The sequence below is a fragment of the Sorex araneus genome, chromosome 6 (assembly GCF_027595985.1).
Source record: "Sorex araneus isolate mSorAra2 chromosome 6, mSorAra2.pri, whole genome shotgun sequence".
Classification (NCBI taxonomy): domain Eukaryota; kingdom Metazoa; phylum Chordata; class Mammalia; order Eulipotyphla; family Soricidae; genus Sorex; species Sorex araneus.
This window is the reverse complement of record NC_073307.1, coordinates 1,771,932-1,794,921: the sequence shown is the minus strand read 5'-3', so window position 1 is coordinate 1,794,921 and position 22,990 is coordinate 1,771,932. Positions and strand designations below refer to the sequence as shown.

Here is a 22,990-nt window from a genome sequence, read left to right as displayed (position 1 = left end):
CGGGCAGCCGTGCTGACGCCCACCCAGCCGCCGCTCCTTGCCCTGGGCCAGGGGCTGAGGCCCGGCCTGTGCTGCCCTTGGCACTCGGGGCGGGGCTGTGGCGCGTCGGGGGCGTGGGAGGGTCTGGGCCCGCGCGTGGGGACGGCCACCAGGAGGCCAGGGCAGGGCAGAGGACGTGGCAACAGCCTGCGGAGCCTCCCCTGGGCTCAGCCCAGCCCCTGGGCCTGTCCCGCGCCCTCCCCTGCCTCCAAATGCCCGGGAGGCCAGGCCGGGGGGGTGACGGACCCCGACAGACCTGGGCTCAGGGACAAGCCAAGGCGCAGAGACAGACACGAGTGTGAGGGCGGGACCGAGCACATGGGGTGTCCCGACACACAGGCGCGTCCTCCCGAGGGCCCGGGCAGGGTGCGGACACGGCCAGGTCTCTCGGCCACAGCCTTTCCCGCTCTGGCCGCGAGCTTGGGCGGGCAGGCCGGGAGGGCGGGCGGGCGTACCTTGACCTGCGGGTACGACTTCTTGTTCTTCTCGCTGGACGCGCCGGGCAGGCCTCCGTGGGACGGGCCCTCACACACGTAACGGAAGCGGAATCCTCTCTGCGAAGGCAGGTGCCGGGCACTGAGACGCGGCCTGGCCCAGGTGGCCCAGGGAGCTCCGCGAGGGGGCCCAGCCCGGCCTCAGCCCCGTCCTGGACATCCAGGCTGACGGGCGCCGTCCCGCTCAGGCCCGATCTCCCAGCTGCCCCACGAGAGCCCAGAGCCACAGGGCGCGTCGGCCCCCGACAAGGCGTCAGAGGAGGGCGACAGGCTGACGGCTGGGCGGACGGGGGGGGGGGAGGGGCGTGAGCCCCGGGGACGGGCAGGGGCCTGGGGGCAGCCTCGTACAGACCGCCTTTGGGCCCCGTGTCCAGAGTCACAGAGCGCCTGGGCACTGGTCAGGCTCCCGGGCTCCCCACTGGGGTCCCCCTGCCTCCCCAGGGCCAGCGCAGGGCCCGAGCAGCTGGGGGCTGCGGGGAGGGGCTCTGGGCACTGACACCCACCCCCAGCACAGGCCACCCTCTGCCGGGGCCGTGGCTGCTGCAGGAAGGGACGTCCCTGCACGCGCAGCCTCTGGGCCGGGCTGGCCACGGGGGAGGGCAAGGAGGGCTGAGGGAGACGCCGGCACGCGCCTTCTGAACCCAGGACGGGGACGCGCGCGTCCCTCCTCCTCGGGAAGGCAGCGCATGTCCACGCGGAGTCTGGACGCTCTGGCCCCAGCTTCCGAGATGAAAGGGTCGGGACGTGGCCGTGCATCGCCCCCCCCCCCAAGTCCACTGGCTAAGCGAGTCCCAGGGTCCCCGAGGCCCAGCTCGCTCGCTGGCTGGGGGCTCTGGAGGTGCCGTGGCCCTTCTCTGGAGCCAGGCGGGCCCTGGGCCGCAGGCGCCTGCTCCTGGGTCAGTCTGGCCCTTGGTTCTCCCCAGGGGTCCCGGGGCTGGGCCCGGGGGCAGCGCAGTCTTTCAGGCCCACCCACTGCAATATGCCACGAGGCACTTTTTTGGGCTTTGTTTCTTTGGGGGCCACACCCGCAGATGCTCAGGGGTCACTCCTGACTCTGCACCCAGGAGTTACTCGTGGCAGTGCTCTGGGGACCGTCTGGGGGGCCAGGGCTGAACCCGGGTCAGGGGTGTGCGAGACACGTGCGTCCCTGCTGTGCTATGGCTCCGCCCGGCCTCGAGGGCCACGGCCGAGACAGCGCCTTGGTGACTCTGTCGCACTCGCTTGAGTGGACGATTTAAAGGGGTTCGAACCTTGCAGGAAACGCCTCCAAATCCTCTTTGCTATCATTAAATTCTGCAATTAACATGAAAACCATAGAACTGAATTAATTTATAAATGATGTAAATCTGCAAGAGGTCGGAAGTAGTGTGGCGGGCAGCTGCTTTAGATCTTGCTCCGTAAACTTAGCACCCTCTTACTTCAGCACTCTCTGGGGGCGGGCCGGGCTCCCGGGCAGTGCTCAGGACCGGGGCACGTGCCCCGGGCCCCGCCGCCCTCTAGTCCTGACTATCGCTCAAGGGCTAAACTGCTCATTTTTACGGGGAAAAGTCTCTGTGGGTTGGTGGGAAACAGACGCCTTGGCCACGGACTCAGGCCCACGGCTGAGGGGCCTGCAGGGGACTTCCAGGAGGTGGAGATTCCCGGGAGCGCAGGCCCCGTCCGAGAGCCCACGTCCGGCAGCGCCAGGGCGGCCCGGCCTTCCGGGCCCGCGTCCTGTCCCCCTGACTCCTGGTCCTGTGTCCCGTCCACCCGCCTCCCGTCCCCCTGCACCCGTCAGTCTCCCGCCAGCGCGGCCACCCGGCCCTTCCTCCTGGCGTTTCCCTCCTGCTCGCAGGCCCGGCCCCGCCTTCACACTCGGGAAAAGCCCTTTGCCAGGTCTGAGGTGACCCCGTAGTCTCCAATGCTGACCAGACCCAAGTACCTGCCACCTGCTTCCGGGAAGGGTGGCCCACTCAGCCCCGCCCCCACCCCCTCGTGCCCCCCCGGCCTCTGCGGCTCTGTCCCGCCGTGGGGAGGCTGTGGGGGGTGGGGGGCGGGCACGGGGCGGGTACGGGACCCCAGGCCCCACCGCCGGAGAGGGATGGGCAGGCGCAGGAGCCCAGCCCGCGGGCAGCCCACCCTCCATGCCCAGCCCTGGCCGCCGAGGGTGGACGCAGGGCCCGAGGTCGCCTTACCTGCTTCGGCTGCTCCAGGATCTGCAGGTACGGGCCATCTGCTGGGGACAGACAGAGACCAGGAGACACATGAGGCCCTTCGGACGCGCTGGGGGCACGGGGCCCCTCACCAGGCTCCCGCCCAGCCCCAGCTCGCCGGGGGCCTCTGGGGGTCCCGGCTGCCCGTCCTTCCCTCTGGAGGGCTATCGAGCCTCCCGGCACATCGCCACACACCAGGGGGCTGCCGCTGGCCCCCGGGGACGTTCCCCTCTGGCCGGCTTCTCCGGAAAGGAACCCAGCGGACAGGACGGGCTGCCAGGCCACGCTCAGGGCAGCGCGAGAGCCAGGAGCCGGTCCCTCTGCCCAGGCAGAAACACAGAAGGCCCCAGAGCACCTCACCCGAGTTCCCAGGCGTCCCTGCCCTGCCGGGGGGCTGGGACCACACAGAGGAGTTACAAGAAGAAACTGAAATTATTTAAGACCCGAGGACACAAGGATCTTAGCCCAGAGACTGAGTGGGCACAGGACACGACTTCAGGTCACCTGACCAAGGAGCCCCGCGGGGCAGGGACTGAGCTGGAAGGGAGGTGGAGACGGAACGACCCACAGGGTCCGGCTCTGGTCCAGCAGACTCACTGGCGGGAAGCAGCCCCGCACAGCCTGCTCCAGCTACAGTGCCCCCAGTGCAGCCAGAACCCGACTCCCCGGAGGGCAGCACAGCGGGTGGGACCGACGTGCCACACACGGGGCAGTCGGGGCTGGAGACAGGCGGCGGGCAGGGCGTGGCCTCACCAGGCCCTGCCCGGGTTCGACCCTCCGCGCCCCACAGGGTCCCCCGGGCAGCGTCAGGTGCCGTTCCCGAGTGCAAAGCCAGGAGTGACCCCCGCATCGCCTGGTGGGACCCAACCCCACGGCGCAGTCAGGCGAGGTGACGACGGGCCCAAGGCCCGGCCCGGCCAGACTCGGGCCACGCCTGGGGACGTGCCTGCTGCTCCCTAGGGCCCCTCCCTCCACTCAGGGGCACCCAGGGCGGGGGCTTCTCTGGGAAACGCCCATTTCTCCCTCCGGGACACGTGGAGGAGCCGAGCCCAGTCACGAAGGCTCTGTGCAGGCTCGCGTGTCCACGTGGCCTCAGCCAGGTGTGTCCGAGCAGGCACAGAGCAAGGCCCCCACGGCCGCGCACGGCCCCGGGCGACCCCGCCACTTCCCGGCGTGACACGAGCAACAGCCCTGCGGCACACGGGAACAGACCGGGACCTGCAGCCGTCACGCGAGCTCCAGACGCCTCCTGCCGGGGCCCTCACAGCCAGGGAGGCTGAGCCGCCGGCAGGAGCCTCTGGCCCCTGTCTCGTGCCGCGCCGGCCCGGGGGCAGGCCGTGAGCCACGGCCCCGCTTCCTCACCCAGGAGCACGCTCGAGTCCCGGAATGAAAAGGTCACAGGAAACACAGGCGCTGCGAGACCTTTGCCTCACAGGAAGCTCAAGGGGCTCACGCGGGCTCATTTCTGAGACTGCAGATGCAGCCACACACACGCACATGCACACACGCACATGCACACACACACACGCACAGACACAAACACACACACATGCACACACACACGCACACACACACACTCATACATGCACACTCACACATGCACACTCACAGACACATATGGATACACACACATGCATACACACGGACACACACACACGCACACACAGACACAAACACACACACACTCACACATGCACACTCACAGACACACACGGACACACACACTCACATGCATACACATGCACACATTCAATGCACACACAGACACATGTACACACATGCACACACTCACAGACACACACTCACACACATGCATACACTCATAGACATACACACATGCATACACATGCACACACTCACACATGCACACACAGACACAGACACAGACACACACGTATACACTCACACACACATACATGGACACCCACCCCCATACACAGACACAGACACACATACATACTTATAGATACACTCATACACACGGACGCTCACACACACTCCACAAACTCAGACTCACACATGGACACTCACACATACACACACACTCATATACACAAACACACATGGACACTCACTCATACACACACATAAGTTACACACACCCATCACATTCATACACACACACTCACATACACATACACACAAACATACTTACACCCATAAGATTCATACAAATACACTGGCACACACCAATACATACACTCACACACTCAAACACACCCCACAAGCACGCATGTGCACACTCACTCACACACTCAGCCCCGCGCCCGGCCCTAAGGCTCTGGGGGAGTGAGGGAGCCCCTCGCACCCGGGCAGGCTCAGTCCCCCACCCCGCGGTCCCTGGACGCCTGCAGGAGCGAGGCCTGGGGGGAGCCGGAGCAGCCCCACCGAAAGCGGAGCAGAAAGTGACTCTGGCCCGGACAGGAGTGCTCACGGCTCCAAGCGCGGGTCCCCAGGCCAGGGGCCACTGCGCCTGGCGGCCAGCACCCCCGCGGCACGGCAGGCCCGGGCCCTGGGCTGTGACTCAGTGAGGCCAGGCAGCTGGTGCTCCCGCGGCCGCCGGCCTCTCAGCAGGTGCCTGGCGCCCCTGGGTGGCCGGGAAGGAGCACGGCTGGGGCCACTGAGGCTACTCCCACGTCACCCCTGGGACGGTGGGTCGGGGAGGGCGCCCCCAGCTGTCGGGGTGTCTGAGGGCACGGCCGACCCCCCCCCCCCCGCCCCGGGCAGGCCTCACCTGTGGGCAGGGCCATCTCGGCCTGGTACAGCTCCGGGTGGAAGAAGGCGGGGTTCAGCGGCTCCATGGGGAAGATCTGTGGGGAGACGCCGGTCAGACCCGCGCCCAGCCTCACGCAGGGAAACAGCCGAGGGCTGCGTCCAGGCCCTGGGGGGCGTTCCCGGGCCTGGGGCCGCCCCCTCCCCTCCTCCCTCCCCTGGGGGACGCGCACTCGATACCCCAGTGAAGGTTCACAGCTGCTCCCGGGAGCTCGGGGACAAGCAGGGGCACGTGGGCACGGCCGGGGCCTTGGGCGCCCGTGGGAGAGACTCAGCCGGCTCCGTGCTTGCCTGGGGGCAGCAGCTGGAGAGCCGGCGGTGCCCCCCCCAGCCCCCCGCCTGACACGGCAGCACAGCGGGGTGGGGGACAGGACCTCGGCCGCAGCCCAGGTGAGGCCCCGGCAGACGGGGCCGAGACTCATGGCCCCAGGGCTTGGCCGTGGTTTGGAGCCGGCAGGTGGGGGAGGGACCCTGGTGAGGAGGTGGGAGGGTGTGGCTGGGCGCCTCCTCTCCCCACAGGGGGCCCCGGGTCCCACAGGGGGCCAGGAGCGAGCCCTGCACAGACCTGGCACTAGGCACCAGGCGCTACCTGGCAGGACCCTCCCCGCCAAGAACACCCCGAGCCAGTACGGCCACAGGAGGCGGGGAGGGGGAGCCACGTGGGGCTGCAGGGCTGCAGGGGGACGAGGTCCCCGCACGCGGGAAGGAGCCCCCAGAGAGGCGAGTACGGGAGGGCGAGCAGAGGCCGAGCCGTGGTCGGGGCGGGCTCGGGAGCACTTCCGGGGGAGGCGGGCTGCCCAGGCCCAGGAGAAGCCGGCGGCTTCCCTTTCGGTTTCACTTCCCCCCCCCATATGCAAATCTGGGAAGTCCGTGGTGTTTTCCGGTGGCCCCGGGGCCAGCCCAGTCTCTCCCCTCGTCTGGCCAAACCCCAGAGCCAGGACTTAGGCCGGCCCGCCCTCCCCGGCTGGACCCCCCTCCCCCCCCAGGCTCCACACACTTCCCCGGCCGCCCCGCGCAGCCCCATCAAGCAAACACAATCATTACATCTTAAAGTCGTTATTGCCAGGGCTGGAGTGACAGGGACGGCCGACCTGGGGTTGCTGACCCCGTGCTCCCGAGCCACACCGGGAGTGATCCCCGAGCACGAGGCTGGGAGTCAGCCGGGAGCACAGCCGGGTGTGGCTCAAAACCCAAACCAAAGACACCCGAACCCGAACCAAATGGCCCTCGGCTGTGGGTGGCCGTCGCGGCTACTGGACAGCTGGGCTGGGGGCGGCCGGCCACCGGGCCTGGCTGCTTTCAGGCCGAGCACTTCGGGTGAGACCTCGGCGGAGGGCGGCCACAGGGGCAGCCGAGGGACCCTGCACCACGCCTGTGAGCCCCGCGCCGGCAGGCGGGAGAGGAGGAGGCGCCTTGCAGATGCCGCATGCAGGCGTGGTGGGCGTCACTCGCACACAGACCCGGGAGCTCGGGCAGCCCTGCCCAGGTGGGGGTCCCTGGCGCACAGCCTGGGGGGCTCAGGGGAGGCTGGAGCTGAGTCTGGGGGGGTCCTGCTCAGGCCGTAGGCGGGACACGGGGTGGAGCCCAGAGGGGGGTCCGAGACAGGCGCCTGCAGTGCCCCTAGGCCCGGCTGTCCCCACCCCTGCGGCAGGGCGGGAGGCGGGGCTTACCGGCTCGGTCACCCGGACGTACGGGTCGTCTTCTGCCATCCTGGCGCGTCTGTCAGACAGAAAGGGCAGCGGGGTGAGGCTGCGAGCCCCGGGCCGAGGGAGGGGGTTCCCCGGGGCAGCCGGGGCTCTCGGCGGGGCGTTGCGTAACGGGGGATCTGCCACGGACGTCTCAGCCCGGCCCGCGGTGGCCCTCGAGCCCTCCACAGGGCCTGGACGTCACCACCCGCACGTGGAGGAGTGGACGCTCGGCCCCTCGCAAGCACCACCCCTCACGGGGACCGTGTCCACGCGTGCCCACGCGCGTCCCGCCTGGGGCTGGCTTCCTGCCCTGGGGCGCTGGAGGGGCAGAGTGGCCACTTCCTGCCCCTGGGCGCCAGCATAGGGAGGGGGTCCTGCCCTGAAGGCTGCCCCCCCTCAGCCCCCCCCCCCCCACCCCGTGAGCCGCCCGGGCAAGACCCACAGGCCAGATAAGCAGCTGCCTTCACGCTCCCCAGGAAACGCCCGCGGCTTCAAAGTTCATCTCTCTTACATTTCCTGAGACGGAATTCAGATCTCACACACACACACACACACACATACACACACACACACACACACACACACATGCACACGCACACATGCACACGCGCACACACCACCAAGAACACCGAAAGCCAGTGTTAACTCCCGAGGTGAGACCGTGCTCCAGAGAGGCCGGGCAGAGGACGCGGAGCCTGCTCTGGGCTGCCGTGGGCGTCTGGGGCCACCCCTGGCAGCACGGGGAGGGCTGGGGGTGCTGAGGGTGGGACCCAGGGCCTCGTGTGTGCTGGGCAGGTGGCCACGTGGCCTGTGCGGGAGTCTGGGAGGTGACAGGACGCCACGTGGACGCCTTGTTTTGGTGGCGGCTGTGGCCTCCGGGCAGGGGCGGGCGGGGCCCCGTCTGTGCCCCACTGTGCTGGGCAGAGCCCGCCCTCGGGGCTGGGGGGCCGTCCCGGGAGGCCCCCGCCTGAGCCTTGCAGGGGGCGGCATCCTCGGCGAGTGGACGTCCCTTCCCCGCGCCGTCCACTGGGCCAGAGCTGGGCCGCTACGTGGACGTGACGTCTGCCACAGAGCCACGAGGGTCCCAGAGACGGCGTCACCCACACACGCCACGAGCACCCGCCAGCACCCACGGGCCGGCCTGCGGGGCCCACTGCACCCTCACCTGGCAGAGAGGGGCCCGCAGAGCTGCCCCCGCCCTCCCTCTGCAGACGGGGCTCAGCGCCCTCATTTCAGAGCAGTGTGTATGTGTGTGCACAAGCGCGCATGCACACGTGTACACGCATGTGTGCACACACGTGTATGCACGTATATGTGCATGTGTAGGCGCACGCATATGTGTACATGTGTATGTATGTATGTGTGTGCATGTGTGTAGGTGCATGTGTGTAGGTGTGTGCATATGTGTGCACACATGTGCGTGTATGTGCACATGTAGGCATATATGTCTCTCTGTGTGTGCATATATGTGTGCACATGCGTGTATGCGTGCGCATGCACTCAAATTCAGGACATTGTGCAAAAAAGAATCGGGTCCAAGAGCCGCCCAGCCCCACCCCCTAATTAAGCCCCGTCCAGGTCGGCTTATCAGGACTGTCCCAGGGTCACGCTCAGGCCAGCGGCTTCCTGACGCTCAGTCTCCAAACCGCTGGGCACCGGGTCCAACCCGGTGTGACCTTGAGCCCCCGCCCCGATCCCAGCACTCAGTGGGGCTGGAGCACAGAGGGGCGGGCGGGGACAGCCCCGCAGTCGCCGATCGGGGGGCCGGGCCCGAGGGACAGCTGCCCGCCCTCCCGGGGGCCGGCCGAGGTGGAGGCTGTCGTTCCAGGGAGACCGGCAGGTGCGGGCGAACTCGGGGGGGACGCGGTGCCACCTGCCCAGTGCAGCCCGTCCCCCCCCTCCGCCCACAGCCAGGACACCCCCGCAGGGACGGCCGTCCCCCCCCCCCCCCCCCGCTCTGCCCGTCGCCTGACTGGCTCTGTTTGGGGCCACACCCAGCTGTGCCTGGCTCACCCTGGGGGGGCTCGGGGACATCTGGGGTGGAACTGGGGTCAGCCTCACGCAAGCCAGCGCCCTCCCCGCTGGCCACTGCTCCGGCCCCTCATTTCAACTGACGGTCGGTCGCAGGAAATCACTAACCTAAGGAGAGGAGTCGCCCGGGCTGAGCTGGGCTGGGGTCTCGCTGTGCCTGGGGCGGCCGGGCTGGCTGGGGGCAGGGGCGAGGCCGCTCAGCCCTGCTTTGACCATCTGTGCCGGCCAGGGAATCCGGGACTTTGCTCTCGGGAGCTGATTTCCCAGTCTTTCTAGAAGGGCCTCCGGGGGTCTTGGGACCAGGCGGGCGCTCTGGCCACAGACGCCAGCCTGCGTGGCCACTGCCCGGTGAGCCCCCCGGGAGGCACGCCGGCCCCCGCCCGCCAGGACTGTGCAGGTGCCCACTGGACGCTCCTGCACCCAAGCCAGCGAGTGAGCGTCTGTGGGGACGCAGCGCCAGCCGGCCTGCCCCGGGGGCCGGCACAGGCCCAGCTCGGGCGGCTGCGCCCGGCGTGTCTGTCCACTGCAGGCTAGCAGGGAGGAGGAGACCAGGGCAGGACCCGGAAGCCCATCCCGTGGGAATGAGGCACAGCGAGGGGGAGTCTGCCCTGCCCCACCGCCTCCAGCCCTGCACTGCACGGGCTGACCCGTCCCCACGCTGCCTGGGGCTGGCCTGGGCTGACCCGTCCCCACGCTGCCTGGGGCCGGCCTGGGCTGACCCGTCCCCACGCTGCTGACCCTCAGAAGCTGTGCGGGGCGGAGAGCCTGCACCCACCTTCTCCTCGGCCTCAGCCCTGGCACCCGCCCACTCGGCAGGGCAAGGCCCGGCCCCTGCTCCCGGGAGTCACCCGGGCACCGGGCACTGAGGCTGCGGGGCAGACCGGAAGACAGCCCTGCTGGGGGGGGGTTCTCAGCAGCCTGTGGGAAGACCCCCGGTGCCCTGCCGTGGGCGGGCGGTGGACGCGGAGCCTCCAGCCATCACACACTCCCATTCCTGACAGAGCTCGGGAGGCCACGGGGGTCTCCGCCCACCGGGCTGGGGGTCAGTGACGGGCCAGCAGGGCCACGTGGTGCGGGACTGACCCTGCCTTGGCACCTGCGTCCCTCCAGCCCCTCGGTCCCCTCCCCTGGACAGTGAGCGAATGAAGGAGCCGAGCTGCCACAGGCGGAAGGGCAGGCGCCACGCCCTCGGCCAAGGTCAGACCCACACTCCCGCCGGTGACCTTGACGGGTTGGCGAGAGAGCAAATATTGACTCTGAAGTGCGTGGACACACCCACAGCCAGGGCTGCGCTGTCGCCCCTGTGGGCATGAGCGGCTGCTGTGTGTGCGGGTGTGTGCTGGTGTGAGGTGTGTGCAGGTGTGGGGTGTGTGCTGGCTGGGGTGTGAGTGGCTGGTGTGTGCTGGTGTGTGCTGGTATGTGCTGGTGTGTGCTGGTGTGTGCGGGTGTGTGCTGTGTGCTGGCTGGGGTGTGAGTGGCTGGTGTGTGCTGGTGTGTTCGGTGTGTGCTCTGTGCAGGTGTGTGGTGTGTGCGGGTGTGTGGTGTGTGCGGGTGTGAGGTGTGTGCGGGTGTGGGGTGTGTGCAGGTGTGTGGTGTGTGCGGGTGTGGGGTGTGTGCGGGTGTGGGGTGTGTGCAGGTGTGGGGTGTGTGTGGGTGTGGGGTGTGTGCTGGTGTCGGGTGTGTGCAGGTGTGGGGTGTGTGCGGGTGTGGGGTGTGTGCAGGTGTGCTGTGTGTGCTGGTGTGGGGTGTGTGCTGGTGTGGGGTGTGTGCTGTGTGCTGGTGTGTGCGGGTGTGTGCTGTGTGCTCGTGGGGTGTGAGCGGGGCCCTTCCGGCTGGCCCGCAGCCCTGGGGGGACGGCCCTGCACCATGCAGAGGTGGGGGGTCCTGTTAAGAAGGGGCGGGAGCAGGGGCCGTTTCCTCTCTGCCCGCAGGCCAGCGCTCAGGCCGGGTCACTCCTTCCCGCGGGCCCCTCTCGGCGCCCCTCTCGGCGGGCTGGCGCGGGCTGGGGGGGCTCAGACTCGGGAGCCTCCTGGACCAAGGGCGGGAGGGCTGCGCGGGGAAGAAGGAAGGCCACTGGCCGCGGTCGGGGGACTAGGTCCCAGCCTGCCGTGCCCCCTGCCCCCGGAGACCCCCGAGACCTCCAGGAGCACAGGCCGGGGCCTGCCCGCCCGCCCCGACGGCCAGCGCCTGGGGACGACTTAGGGGGAGACAAGGCAGGTGAGCTCAGAGCGGGGGTGGGTGGGGGCACGATGGCTGGTCCGGAAGCAGCCAAGGGGTCACGGGACGCGGCGGGCCAGGTGGACACGGCCAGCCTGCAGCCGCGCCCGGCTCCTGCGTGCTCGTGGCGTGGGCCAGTGCCCCACGGCGACCCCGACCCCACTCCCCAAGGCGCCTCCTGCCCCCAGCAGGGCTGCAGACCCTGTCCTCAGGAACGTGCCAGAGACGCAGGTGACGTGACGACACAGACGGGGGCGCCCAGGGGCTGACGGGGCAGTGCAGGACCAGGGGGGCCCACTGGGGAGCGAGTGGCCTCGGAAGAGGGGAGGGGAGGGGAGGGGAGGGGCGGCTGTGAGGACGGAGCCCAGGACAAGCGCTGACTCGCCCTCCAGCTCAGCTTTCTGGGGACGGGGAGGGGGGCGGAGAGGGGGATGGGGGGCGGGGAGGGGGTGGGGAGCGGGATGGGGGGTCGGGGAGGGGGACGCTGGCTCCGGGCGGGCGGGACGGCTCTGCGGCCAGCGGGGCTTTGGGGGCAGCGAGGTGGGCGCACCCCTCCCCCGCCCCTCGCCCCTCGCCAGCTCAGGTGAGAGCAGGCAGGGAGCAGGAGGGTCTGGGGCCCCCCGAGTGTCCCGGAGGGCGGGGGAGAGTCGCACGCGGCCACCAGGGCCGGGCCTCCCTCTCCCCCAGGCCCCCTCTGGTCCTGGACGCGGAGACGACCTGTAGCCTGTAGCCTATAGCGGCCCCGAGCTGCCGCGGGGCGTGTTCCTCTCCCGTCCCCCTGGCGCTCCTGCCCCGTCTCAGAAACCGGCTTTCCCAGACTCCATCAGCACAGGCGGGCACGGACGAGGCCGGGCCGCCCGGCAGGAAGGCAGCTGTCGGGGCCCTTCTGCCTCGGCTCCTGTTTGTTTGTGGCCATCCCTGGTTCCGTGCTCAGGGCTCAGTCTGGGTTCTGTGGTCAGTGCTCGTGGCTTAGTCCTGGTTCTGTGGTCAGTGCTCAGGGCTCAGACCTGGTCCTGTGGTCAGTGCTCAGGGCGCAGTCCTGGTTCCATGCTCAGGGCTCAGTCCGGGTTCTGTGGTCAGTGCTCAGGGCTTAGTCCTGTTCTGTGGTCAGTGCTCAGGGCTCAGGCCTGGTCCTGTGGTCAGTGCTCAGGGCTCAGTCCTGGTCCTGTGGTCAGTGCTCAGGGCTCAGACCTGGTCCTGTGGTCAGTGCTCAGGGCGCAGTCCTGGTTCCATGCTCAGGGCTCAGTCCGGGTTCTGTGGTCAGTGCTCAGGGCTTAGTCCTGTTCTGTGGTCAGTGCTCAGGGCTCAGTCCTGGTCCTGTGGTCAGTGCTCAGGGCGCAGTCCTGGTTCCGTGCTCAGGGCTCACTCCTGGCAAGGCTGGGCAGAGCCCACCAGCTGCGCGGAAGGCAGGAGACTCGCTGCCTGGTGCTCTCTGCCCCCTGGCTGCGTCTCGCTCTCTCTCCCTCAAATGCGTGGCCCCAGGCTTCCAACCGGCCTGAGGTGAGTGAACGGAGGGGGCGGGGACGCTGGCCAACACGCTGCTGGCCGGGCAGGCTCCAGGCCTGAGCCCCCTCCCCCGCCTGCGGCACCCAATAAAACACAACCTTTTCTACTTCCTACACTTTCACACTCAGCTTTGACTTTATGTGAATCAACGTGATTTTATGTAAGTCACGTTTCACTCGAGTGAGAGAAGGAATCCGGAGTTCTGACCTCTGTTAACAGTCAAGAATCAGGGACGCTGTCTCGTTTGCCAAGGCGTCAAAAATCAGATGGGCCGGACTGCAATTCAGAGATGACCGCTGGCCTAGAGCTGCTACCAACTGAAGTCCACGGGACGTCAAAAGACCGCGTGGCCGCCGACCAACTAGATGGTCAGACTTCTTCATCAAAACCCTGAACGAACGGTTTGAGGCTCTTCCTGTTCCTGGAGCGAGCAGATACCATTGGGCTACACTAGCACACGACAGGGATGAATGGAGACGTTACTGGCGCCCGCTCGAGCAAATCGGAGACCAACTGAATGACAAGTGATACAAGTGAAATCATCATGGGTTTGTCTATTGCTTTAAGTACTTTCCTGAATCCAACAGAACTGAAAATGGTGAAGTACAATTCGCTTCTTATTCCTCCCGTTTGTGTCTCTTCCTGCCTTCCCGTCCAGCGTCTCTGCTGCCCGGTCGTGCTCGCCCTCCTGCCCCCTCCCGGCCTCACCAACTCTTCAGCATCAGACACCATCGGGGGCGGGGGGGACAGCCCCGTCCTCAGCGAGAAAAGGCAGACAAAGACGTTCTGTAAACGTCTGTTAAGCATGAGTCAGAAATTCAAGCTAAAACTTCTGTAAAAAGCCATTCTGTCCATGCCTAAAATTTTTGTCTTGGAAGGCACATTTTCTAAGACAATTATAGTAAATTATGTTCTCTATTAAATGAATTGCAGGTTTGGGCATGGAGCCAATTTCGAGTTAGGTGGGTTGATTAGGAGACCTGTCATGTTAATGCCTTTCCTCTCACCCCTGCATGCTGGGAGCGATTTCTGGACATCACAGTGGGAAACGCTGGCCAGTGAGATAGTGCAGTGGGCGGGGCGCCTGCCTTGCCTGCGGCTGAGGGGTCTTGATCCCTGGGACCCCCTCCCGGCCCCTGAGCCTGCCAGGAGTGACCCCCTTAGCGAGAAGCCAGGAGCCAGCTCTGAGCACCTCTGGTTGTGGCCACAAAGCAAACAACCAAAACAACAAACAATCACAGAATGGGAACTGCCGGACGCTCTGACGCTGGAACGTCCAACTACCTGGTAAAGAAGAACGCACGACTTATTTCAGATCACTGTCATCTTGAAAAACAAGGTTCACTGTAGCAACCAGATTATTTTGAAAATGTGAATTAAACTCTATCAAGGTATGCTTAACTCTATGTAGTGGTCAGACACTTTTCCACTCAGCAAAAATGTGAATTTCTCTCATCAATGTTCCCAAGCCTCCAAGGTCTAACTCTAAGTTGCTGCAGACAGACAGACAGACAGACAGACAGAGGGCTCCCGAGGGCAGACACCAGCCCGGCTCTAAGGAGCCACAGACAGACAGACAGACACAAGCTCTCGAGGCGGATGCTAGTCTAGAGCCCCAAGGCCCAGCTCCAAGGAGCTTCAGACAGACAGACAGACAGACAGGCAGACAGGCAGATAGGAGGGCAGATGCCAGCCCGGCCTAGGCAGAGATTTTGCCCGTGTTCCTGCTCAGCTGGGAACAGGCCCGCTCTCTGCTTGCTGGAGGCAACAGCCATGATTATATGTACACAGCACTGTGTGAACCATGATTGTATGCACACAGCAGGGCATGAACCCTGATTGTATGCACAGAGCACCGAGTGAACCATGATTGTGGCGTGAACCATGATTGTATGTACACAGCACCACGTGAACCATGATTGTATGTACACAGCACCGCGTGAACCATAATTGTATGCGCACAGCACCGCGTGAACCATTCTTAAATTTGACTTCTCTGGCCTGGCTGTGCGCTTGTGAGAGGCGTGGACAGAGATCGGCGCTGATGGACTTCCTGGACGGGCAGTGGCTGGAGGTGGTTCGGACCCAGGGCTGGCAGCACCGGCCTCGCTCTGGGCCCCTGTGGATCGCGGGGGCCTGGGTGGGCCCAGCTGCGGAGGAGCAGGCCTGCGGCGGGCGGGTGGGCGGGTTCCCGAGGTCGGCCCCTCTATCTGCGGACAGCCGTGCTTCGCCCTTTCCTTTTTTGGAGATCCCAGTATCGAGATACGGAGCTCCGAGAGACTCTGGGTTAGCCAAAAAGTTGCTTTTTTCCTCTCTCTTTCTTTTTTTTTCCTTGTAAGAGTGCCTCTTGTCATCTCCACGAGGTGATGATCGTGCTTGATAAGTGCCTCTGAGATGCTGAGGCTACACAGCTTTCTCTGCCCCCCGGGAGGCGGCGCGGGGTCCTCGTGATCAGTGCCTGGCGCTGCCCCCCAGGACCCTTCACGGAAGGCCGAGAGCGCGCAGGAAGTAGGTGCCTGACTGGCACGCGGCCAGCCTGCTCCGTGCAGGGCCGGAGTGCCCCGACGCTCTCCCGGGCCCGGCGCCTTCCTCCTCGCCAAGCAGAGCCCTGCAACTCTGCTCACTGCAGGGGAGACAGAGGTGCTCTTCCTCCCGCGGGACGGACACGCGTCCCTCCTCCGCTAGGGACCAACACACAAGGCCGCCCGCGGGCGCCGGAGACCCTCCTCCCGCACCGCAGCTCCCCGGTCCCATTTCCTAGCACCCTGAGCTACTTTTCTTTTTCTCAGTTACTGTTTCCCAGACTTAGGCGCCACAGAGCCATAACGAACCTTTGCTTCTTCCCTACGGTTTCACCCGTGTGAACTTCTCTCAGCTCAGGAAATTGAGCCTTTCTTAAAGCTCGGACTTTCGAATGTCGGATGCAAGAGTGGTCGGTATGAAAGACGGCAGGAGATTTCCGGCCCGGTGGCAAAGTGGAGCTGACTGGTCACGGGGAGCCCGAGAGCCGCTTCACGCTCCCCAGTTCACGCACCAGCAGCAAGCTGGGCGCCACGTGAAACACCTCGGTCGCGAGAGACGCCGCACTGGGGCCCAGGCGAAGCTTAAGCCCCGAGAGCCTGCAGATCAGTGCTCTTCACCCCCCCGCCACACACACACACACACACACACACACACACACACACACACACACACCCTTTCGCTTCTTTGGGTCTCACCCGGCGTTGCTCAGGGGTTCCTCCTGGCTCTGCACTCAGGAATCACTCCTGGCAGTGCTCAGGGGACCCTATGGGATGCTGGAGATGGAACCCGGGTCGGCCGCGTGCCAGGCAAACGCCCTCCCCGCTGTGCTGTCACTCCGGCCCCTCGTCACACGTGTTCTAGACAATGTTGAGGATCCGATATACAAACTTTTTTGTTTTGGGGTCCCACCCAGTGGTACTCAGCGCTCACCCTGTCTCTGTGCTCACGGATCACAGGCTCGGGCATCCTTTGGGTGCTGAGATCAACCCGGGTGGCCGCATGTGAGGCAGTGCCCGCCCCCCCGCCCCCTCTGCACCAGCCCCTCGGTCGCACAGACCACATTCACTGTCCTCGTGGGCAGAGCTACCGGGACCCCTCTCGGGGGCAAAGGGCTTCTTCCAGCGCCCTGTCCCCACGGCCGGCTGATGTACCGGCGCAGACCCGGCCCGCCCGGGCCACCTGCAGGCCAGAGACCCAGGCCCTCTCCCCCGACAGCAGGCCCAGACCCCCGCTAGCCACAGGCCCCACTGACTGGACCGGGTCACCCATTTTTAGGCACCCATCGCTGGTTTGGAGCTGGCCTGGCGGTGGTGCTGGGCGGGGGTCAGGCCTCCCCACCCTGCGTCGTGACCCCGTTTAACGGAGACGCAGCAGGGCGAAGGCTGACCTCAGGGTGCTGCCAGACCTGCCGGGGCCCGGGACACCCGAGCGCCGTGCCGCGCTGCCCCGTCCCCCGTCTATGATTCACAACGTAAACAAAGAACCCGACCAACCAGAACGTGCTTCTCGCGGAATCAGGGCAGACGCGTGAGGAAGGTCGCACAGCTGCGGCTCTCGCCACCGTCCCTGCCCGCGTGCTGCCGGAAGGGACCCGGCGACTCCCCTGCCCCCCACTCACACCCCTACCCGCACGGTGCCGGGCGAAGAGGCTGAGGACAAGGCCGCTGGGAACTCGGCGCTCGCCCGGAACGTGTCAAACCGTCAGCTGCTGCCCTGACTTCTCGGCGTCCACGATGGCTGACGCGATGAAGTAACCACTTCCCCCAGAAGCTGGAACTTTCACCTCCTCTGACCCTCCCAGCGGCGGGGCCGAGCCATCCGGTCCCTCGTCAGGGCTGCCCCGAGACGAATCCATTCTCCCCTGCACGGCTCAGGCTAGCCGGAAACTCAGCCGCCCGCTTCCTCCGCGGCCGGCCCGTGGCGAGAGGCCTTGGGCCACCAAATCAAAGTTCCCGCAGCCTGAGCAGTGAGTGGCCCGGTGCTGGCAGGGGGAGCCAGCGCCCGCCCAGACAGAGGGGGAAGTGCAAGATCAAAGCGGGCCACGGGGAAAAGCTTTCTCTCAAAGATCCCAGCACTGACAAACGGGGTCCAAACGCAGGGCCAGACGCCGCCCGGGGGGAGAGCCTGGGGGAGCCTGTTTCCAACCAACGCTCAAGGCTTGCCCACCAACTCCTGAGGAGCTGGTCTCTCCTCTGGAAGGTGGCTCAGACGGGGCCAGCACTGGGCGAGTGGCCGGCCGGTGCTCTGGCTCCAGGGCCCACACGCCCAGGCAGCCGTACCTCCCGAGATGGGGTGTGTCACCGCCATGGGGAGTTTCGGGGAATTCCGTGGGCGCGTGTCTCACCTTTGCCATTGGGCTCATGAGAAACGTAAAACTGCTGCAGGAAGCAGTCCTTTGCTTCCTGCCGTCCTAGCTGCAAGTTCAAAACAAACAACGCTTCACCTTAAATTATTTACATAATTCACTCGGTGCCTCAAACAGCCACGGGTTCATCTCTAGAAAGCACCCGCACTCACATCGGGAAAAGACAGGAGCGGCTGCTAACCCGCGGCCAGCATTTGCTCCTGGCTCCGGTCCTGGCCCAGGGTGGCCAGCCGAGAGCCCGGCAGCCCTGGCCCTGAAGGGCACCGTGGCCGTTCTCCAGAGTGAGGCCTCCATGGCCAAATCTTTGGTGAAAAAAACACTTATCTGTTAAGCTGCAGCGCGGGAAGGAAAACGCAAAAGCCTTTCCCCACCCGAGTCCCTGGGCAGCCCGCCAGGCGGAGGCCCGCTGGACTCCGGCGGGCTGTGGGGGCTCCTCCAGGTGGGTGCCCTGGGGACGCGCGGGCCGAGCGTCCCTCCCCGCGGGGTCAGGCCCGGACAGAGCCCACGCACGGGGTGGAGCGCGCGGGGCGGGGTGCGGGACGGTGCGCGGGCGAGTGTTCCGGGCGCGCGCGGGGTCTCCGGGTGCGCGTGGGCGAGTGTTCCGGGTGCGCGCTGTGGGTGCGCGGGGCCAGCACTCCGGGTGCGCGCGGGGGGCTCCGGTGCGGGTACGCGCGGGCCAGCACTCGGGTGCGCGGGGGTCTCCGGGTGCGCGTGGGCGAGTGTTCCGGGTGCGCGCGGGTGGGCGCGCGGGGAGCGAGTGCGCGCGGGGGGCTCCGGGTGCGGGTGCGCGCGGGGGCCCGGGGGCGCGCGGGGGGCGCGGGGGGCGTCCCGGGGGCCGGGGGCGCGGGCCTTACCTGGCGGGCGCGGGTCAGCGCGGCGCCATCGGCGGGACGCTGTCGGGCCGGGCCGGGCGAACCTCCCCTTCCTGCGGCCGCGCGGCTCGGCGCTCGCGCTCTCACTTCCTGCTGGAAATTCCCGCTGACGTCGGGCGCAGACAGAAGGACGGACACGGCGGCGGGGGCGCGGCGGGGAGCCCGGCCGGCCCCTCCCCGCCCGCCGGCGCCCGGACCCCGGCCCCGACCCCGGCCCCAGCCGGCCCGGCCCGACCCGCTCCGGCCGCGTGTCCGCGCGCGCCCCCGCCGCCTCGCGCGTGGCCCACGCCGGTCACTCGGCCTCTCGCCGCGCCCTGCGTCCCCGCGTGCTGGCCAGAGACCCGGGGCGCCGGGGCGCACACTCTAGAGTGGCCTCCACACTGGACGCCCCCTAGGAAAGGTCAGTGCTCCCGGGCGGGTCTCCAGTGGCACTGGCCAGCCGCTCCTGGGCACGTTCGCCCCGAGGGGGCCGCCGCCTGCGCAGGGGCCGGGTCGGGAATGATGAGGGTCCAGGCGCCCGACCCTCCGCGGGGGGGCGGGGGGGGCGCGGTCTCGGGGATCACCTAGGGAGGGGGCTGGGGCGGGCGTGGCCGCGTGGGGATGAGCTGTCCTGCCGTGGGCGGTCGGGCCCCACCGTCCCCACGGGAGCCAGAGCTCAGAGCCGCCCCCGGCGGAGCTTCCCAGGGCGCAGGGTTGGGTGGGGTGTCCAGGCGCTGTCGTGGTCCTGAGTTCAGCTCTCAGGGCTGAGCTTGCAGTGGGCACTCCCCGAGGCCGAGGGCAGGGCCTGTGCGCCGTGGCCTTCGGAGGTGACCGGCCGAGGCCGCAGCCAGCCGCGCTGCCTACCCGCAGGAACCCTGGGCACGTGCAAGTCAGACTGGACGGTGGACGGTGGGCAGTGGGCACGGTGGTGCAGTGCCAGGGGTCAGGCGGGCACGGTGGGCTGCAGGCCGGGCGGCCCCTCCTAGTCCCCGTTGCTCCTGCAGTCATCCCCAAGGCGGCTGTCCATCCCCATGGCGACAGGGGTTCCCGGTTTCCTGCCCAGACTGCCGGTGTCCCTGGGCAGCAGGAGAGAGCCGCTGAGGAGAAGGAGAGGCCAGAGCCTGCCCTGCTGCTGTTTGCTTACATTTTCCAAAAGGGTTTTGTTTGCTCGTTTGTTTGAAAGAAATTATGGCTTCCTGGGGCCAGGCCGGAGCTCAGGTGTGTGAAGCCAGCCCATCCCCAGCCCGACCTGGGGGGCTCTGGTGGGCACTCGCACCCTGCAGGCAGGAGCCAAGCTCGGAGCTGGGGGGTGCCCGGGGGGCACCGGAGGCCGGTCCGGGAGAGCCTGTCATCGGAGTGACTACCAAGGGGAGCGAGAAAGGCCCCGAGGACATGGGGAGGGGGCTGAAGGGCCGAGTCCTTACAGGAAGGTCCAGCTCTGCTCCCGGACACCCAGCGACCAAGCGACCAGCACTCTGGCCTCAGAGCGTTCCCGGAGCACAGTCATAGCACGTCCGACAGGAACAGACGCTTGCAACACTTCTTTTCTGAAGAACGCAAACCAGCGCCTGATGCAAACGGGAAACGCATATTGTTTCACCGAGTTGGCTGCAGAGACACGTCCCTCTGGACAGGGAGCACCGGAGGAGGAGGAGGGGAGGAGGGACGGAGGAGGAGAGGAGCAGGGGGAGGAGGAAGGGCTGGAAGGGGGGAGGGGCAGGAGGCAGGGGGGCCGCCAACACCGTCCTGTGTCTGGACAGCGGTCACCCTGGCCCTCACGGACAGCGTGAGTGGGCAGCGCAGGCTCACCGGGGCCCGCCAACAGTGCTCCCGGGGCTTCTCAGCTCAGGGGGCGTGCCCGAGGGTGAGGATGCGTCTGCTGGGGCCCTGCGCTGCTGGGGTCACTGTGCCAGGCTGGGGACTAAACGGGGGTGGCCTCAGGCCTTAACCCCACAGACTCTCTACCCCCGAGGCTTTTGCTGCAGAATGTGTCCTAAGGGAACGAAGTACGCCAGCGAGAGTCGCCTACCTGGTGGGCCTCCTCCCTGTCACAGGAGGGACACACGTCCCCCCAGCGGCCACCCTGCTGGCCCCCCGCCGGGAATGCTCTTGCCGTGCGCTTCCAGGCTGCCCGGCGAGACCCGAGACACAGAGACAGGGCTGGAGCCCTCTGCAGCAGCTCCCGTGGCCTCTCTGGCCTCCTGAGGTGGCGGTGGGGGCTCCCCTGGCTCGCGGGCCCACGTGGGGGCCTGTGGGCAGCGCTCGGGGCTCCCGGGAGCCGGAACAGCCTTGGAGGAGCGGCCAGGGTCCGAGCTGCTGGGAACCTCCCCGAATGTCGACCCTCGCCTGATTCTCCCCCAGTTCTAGAGAAGAGAAGCAGGGTTCCCCCGGGGACTCATGGCCAGTGACTCTGTGTGTGTGTGTGTGTGTGTGTGTGTGTGTGTGTGTGTGTGTGTGTGTGTGTGTGTGTGTGTGTGTGTGTGGCCCAGGACTGGAAGCTGGGGAGCACTGCTGAAACACGGAGAGTACGAAAGCTGAGGCCGGAGCCTGGGCCCAGGTTACATGGTCCCTTCATCTCTCTCTCTCTGAGAGCGAGCAATTGAGAGGGAGAGTGTGTGAGAGCAGGTAGGAGCAAGGGTTTGTGTGAGGATGTGTGCACGTGAGGGGGAGACTGTGTGAGAGAATATGTGAGAGAGAGGGAAAGTGTGTGTGTGAGAGAGGGAGAGAGACTGTGTGAGAGGGAGAGTGTGAGCGTGAGAATGTGTCTGAGGTAAGACTGTGAGAGTGAGTGAGAGTGTGTGAGAGGAAGAGTGTGTGTGAGAATGTGTGCATGTGAGAGCACCTGTGAGGGGGAGAGTGTGTGAGACAGGGAAAGTGTGTGTGAGAGAGAGACTCTGACTATGTGAAAGAGTATGTGTGTGAGAGGCAGAGCGTCAGTGTATGTGAGGGAAGACTGAGAGTGTGAGAGAGTGTGAGCGTGAGTGTGTGTGAGGTAAGACTGTGAGAGAGTGAGTGTGTGAGAGGGAGAGTGTGAGCGTGAGTGTGAGGTAAGACTGTGAGAGAGTGTGAGTGTGTGAGAGAGTGAGCGTGAGTTTGTGTGAGGTAAGACTGTGAGAGAGTGTGAGTGTGTGAGATGGAGAGTGTGAGTGTGTGTGAGGTAAGACAGAGAGTGTGAGTGTGTGAGAGGGAGAGTGTGAGTGTGTGTGAGGTAAGACTGTGAGAGTGTGAGTGTGTGAGAGGGAGAGAGTGAGTGTGAGTGTGTGTGAGGTAAGACTGAGAGAGTGTGAGTGTGTGAGAGGGAGAGTGTGAGTGTGTGTGAGTAGAGTGAGAGGGAGACGGAGGATGTGGGTGCGTGAGGAAAGTATGTGGAAGAGTGCCAGGGAGAGAGGCGTATGTGTGGGAGGGAGAGTGTATGTGCGTGTGGGGACTGCCGGGAGGGAAGAGGGATGGGGACGGGCGCAGGGAGGCTCTGGGCCTGGACACGGGCAGCAGGCAGTGCCCCGGGCTGGCGCTGTGGCGTGAGCGGTCCTCCCTTCACTGTCCAAACCCAGCACGGCCTGGCCACGCCGGCCCTTTACCATGAAGCTGCAGCATCACAAGGCCTGCTCCTCGCGCCCTGCAGGATTTGGTTCTTGCACCGTGGGAGTCAGGTCAGCCTCTCGGTGCCGACGGGGCAGGAGAGGCGGCAGGCGGGAGCCCTTGGCACACTGGGTGGCGCCCCCAGACCAAACACACCGACGGGCGCCACTGCAGGGTGGCCCAGAGGGAGGGCAGCTGGCGTGGCTTCTCTGCGTGACTGGACAGCTGGAGGCTGTGTCCTCCCTCTCCGTGCCCCTGTCCTCCCCGTGCCGGTCCGGCTGCTTGCCCAGCCCGGCGCTGCGCGGTTTGGACGCTCCTCATGCTTTCCACAGGCCTTAGCACTGCGCACGCGTTTCGTGTCCGGAAGCGACTTCCCAGCACCAGGCCTCCTGGGTCCCTTCCCGAGAGCGTGCAGAGAGAGACGCCTGCCGTCCTCGGCCACGAACCACGCAGGCGCCACACGCAGACACTCGGGAAACGTGCAGTTATCACTTTAGGACGGAGAAAAATGACAACTTACTTTCCTTGGAATAAACTGTTGCTGCTCACCGCTGGGAAGTGTCTAAATCAGCAGTTTCCTTCATTTCCGCGACGCTGAGCCTGAGCCCGGGGCCTCAGCACACCGGCAAGTGCTGCCCCTCAGGGCCACCCCCTGGCCGCCGGCGTTTCCTTTTGGTGTTCTAGCTCCTGAGCTGCGCGTCCGCTGCCGGGAGCCCCCAAAGCTTCGGCAGAG

The 22,990-nt window shown here is 66.3% G+C and overlaps 1 protein-coding gene across 2 annotated transcripts in view; it reads right to left on the bottom strand.

Annotated features, from left to right (window-relative positions):
* Window positions 1-19,082, bottom strand: part of NFKB1 (nuclear factor kappa B subunit 1) — a 41,468-nt gene extending 22,386 nt beyond the window's left edge. Inside the window, exons 1-5 of one of the 2 annotated variants that reach the window (XM_055141688.1) lie at window positions 18,682-19,082; window positions 7,168-7,216; window positions 5,460-5,535; window positions 2,708-2,748; window positions 495-593 (exon numbers count right to left, since the gene is read on the bottom strand). In XM_055141688.1, coding sequence (XP_054997663.1) covers window positions 495-593; window positions 2,708-2,748; window positions 5,460-5,535; window positions 7,168-7,206 — 255 coding nt within the window. In that variant the 5' untranslated portion in view covers window positions 7,207-7,216; window positions 18,682-19,082. The remainder of the gene's footprint in view (window positions 1-494; window positions 594-2,707; window positions 2,749-5,459; window positions 5,536-7,167; window positions 7,217-18,681) is intronic. The other variant, XM_055141689.1, reaches the window with a different exon arrangement.
* Window positions 19,083-22,990: the final 3,908 nt, after the last annotated feature.